The sequence below is a fragment of the Egretta garzetta genome, unplaced genomic scaffold (assembly GCF_000687185.1).
Source record: "Egretta garzetta isolate BGI_Z169 unplaced genomic scaffold, ASM68718v1 scaffold260, whole genome shotgun sequence".
NCBI lineage: Eukaryota > Metazoa > Chordata > Aves > Pelecaniformes > Ardeidae > Egretta > Egretta garzetta.
Window position 1 is genome coordinate 3579964 of NW_009258662.1, and position 2718 is coordinate 3582681.

Sequence of the window (2718 nt, forward strand, 5' to 3'; positions counted from 1 at the left end):
TGGGGCAGGAGGCCCGAAAAGGACAGCTTCGTAGATGACAGGCGGTTGGAAGGAGACTCTGCTCTTGTCAGGAAATGGCTTCGCCTCCTCTGCTTCGTTTAAATGATTAAAAAAAAAAAAACAAAACAGTTAAGGTTTTTGGAAGTTGTACCCTTCGGCTGCCCCACTGTCTGGCCCTCGTTTACATTGTGCTGTTGTCCTAGGCAGTATTAAGTGATCTAGGAGATGAGGGGAAGGATGGAAGGTATGCATGCAAGGCCCAGTTTAGAGTGGCTGGGGGGTGCTACAGATCCTTTTTAAGAAACAGCAGTTCTTAAATTTTCATCCCTCTGAAAGGAACCTGCCCTTGATAGGTGCTGGTACGCTGCAGAACTGGTGAACTACCCTAATTTCTCCTGTGCTCATTTTCAGGGGCCAAGTCAGGAATATGGCAACTCTAAAAGACAGTAAGTGCGACTTTTGTTTGCTCTTGAGAGAGGGGAAAGTGTTGCAGGAAAGCCATATGTTAATGTATAATTTTGGTTAGCCTCTGTTGGATAAACTAATTGTGTTACACTGTTACGCTGATATCGGAGCCTCCGGCACTTCTTGTATTAAACAAGTATCCTTCAGAAAAGGCATTGCGTAAAATGTTTTCAGCACTGACTTAGGTGTCGTCTCAGCAAACCAGTATCGTTTCACTCAAACGTATTTTAAAAATAATTTTATCATATGTGCTGAACCAGATTTTTGCTCATCTTTAAGAACTAGTTTATTTTCTGTTCTATATCTTTCCCTGTGCATTTATCCAACATTAGGGGAAAAAAGGTTGACTGAATGGTTTCACTTTGATAATGCTCCTTTAAGCCATTCCTTGGAGATTCTTATACAGGGGTATTGCCTTGGAATTGCGGTGGTCTATAGGATGCCTGTTTTGTTTTCTTTTTGCATGAGTGTTTTTATGAATCTCATTTTGTCGCAGACTAAACAGATGAGGAAGTTTATGCTGTTTCTTTATAGTATGGGGTCTTGTTTTGTTTTGTTTCCTCCCCTTGTCGGCTATGAAAAGATTGCAATATACTTCAAATGATAGATTTGTGAAGTAGAAGGAAAGGGAATAATAAATAGGTCTTGCATTGGGCTAAATAGTAAATGTTTTGTGTGGGGGAAAAAAAGTTATACCTGTTGTAAAGATGCATTTGGGTTAGCTGGATTACTGCTCTTGCTGCTTTCTTACTGTAAATACTAAGGGCATGTCTTTTAGGAGGTGTGTTTGTGTGTTGTCTGTTTATTTTTTTCTTCTCCGAGGAACTTGGCAAGATATTTTTTGATGGCTGTTGCTAGCATTTTATTGCTTGTTTTTGATGTCGTTATGCCCAGTGCAGCCTATGACCTTCAACTATTAACCTTATAGTTACCAGGCGCTTGAAGTCCATCAAGAACATTCAGAAAATTACGAAGTCCATGAAGATGGTGTCTGCAGCAAAATATGCAAGAGCTGAGAGGGAGCTGAAGCCTGCTAGAGTCTATGGAACAGGAGCACTGGGTGAGAGAGGGCTCTTGCATGGTGTGGTGTGGCAAAGGAAGAGGAAGGCTTTCATGGTGCTGATAGAATGCCTAGACTTTTATAACCTTTCGTTGGATTTTTTTTTTTTCCCCCAAAAAAGAATTTGTATCTCTAGGCCACTGTCACCTTGAATGCTTCTTAGAAGTAATTTATGGATAGCTATTTTTAAGAGCTCTAATGTGAAATTCATTATGATTTCTGATTACTTTTTTAGCTTTGTGTGGTTGCATGGTTGTTTTTGTTAGTCGTAAAAGCACCACAGCTCAGAACTTAACTAAGCAATGCTAGTGATTGTGTGATACCCGATGCAGAGATGTGGCTGGCTTTGAATTGTGTCTTTCTCGCCTCTGGGCAGATCACGTGCAAACTTGAATAGTGTGAGGGAGATAAAATTCATATGGCTGGGATTTGGAGCCGCTTTAGAAATGGTTTTAGTTAGAATAAGTCAAAGGTATTTTGATATGACCTGTTTGCTTCCTGGCACCCTTGGAAAAACTTACCCATCTGTTTTTTTAGCTCTCTATGAGAAAGCAGAAATAAAGGCACCTGAGGACAAGAAGAAGCACCTCCTTATTGGTGTGTCCTCTGACCGAGGTCTGTGTGGTGCTATCCATACATCTATTGCTAAAACCTTGAAGAATGAGATTACCAACCTCTCAAACGCAGGGAAAGAAGTTATGGTGGTTGGAGTAGGTGACAAGATCAGAAGCCTACTTCAGAGGTAAAAAGGAGAAGGGGTTGGGTTGTTTTGGTGGTTTTGTTTGTTTTCTGTGGTAGAAATTTCAAGACTGCTCAGAAAGCTATGTGGCATTCACGGGCAATTGCATTTAATGGAACTGTGCGAAATTCAAGCTCCTTTAAAAAATCTACAAACATGCAAAAGGGGTTTTGATCATCTGGACATTCATGAAACTGCTGCACTGTCCTATTATATTCTTGAAATAAAAGTCTGCAAGCTAGCAATACTAGCAGTGTTAACAAGTGTGCGTTTATCATTGAAGCCATCATAATTGTTTAACTGGAAAAAAAGCAATATTTATATCAGACCCTAATTCAATAAAATGCTTAGTTCTGAACACTAGTAAGTTACATTAGTACGTCAGTCTTGCTGCCACATGGTTGTACATCAGAGCATCCACTTGATTCTAACACAGATTTGATATTACTGAAGA

General features: G+C 40.0%; 1 protein-coding gene across 1 annotated transcript in view; it reads left to right on the forward strand.

Moving 5' to 3' along the window:
• Positions 1 to 1393: 1393 nt before the first annotated feature.
• ATP5F1C (ATP synthase F1 subunit gamma) overlaps positions 1394 to 2718 on the forward strand; it is a 4784-nt gene continuing 3459 nt past the window's right edge. Inside the window, 2 exon segments of the mRNA XM_035903874.1 lie at positions 1394 to 1525; positions 2063 to 2334. Coding sequence (XP_035759767.1) covers positions 1444 to 1525; positions 2063 to 2334 — 354 coding nt within the window. The 5' untranslated portion in view covers positions 1394 to 1443.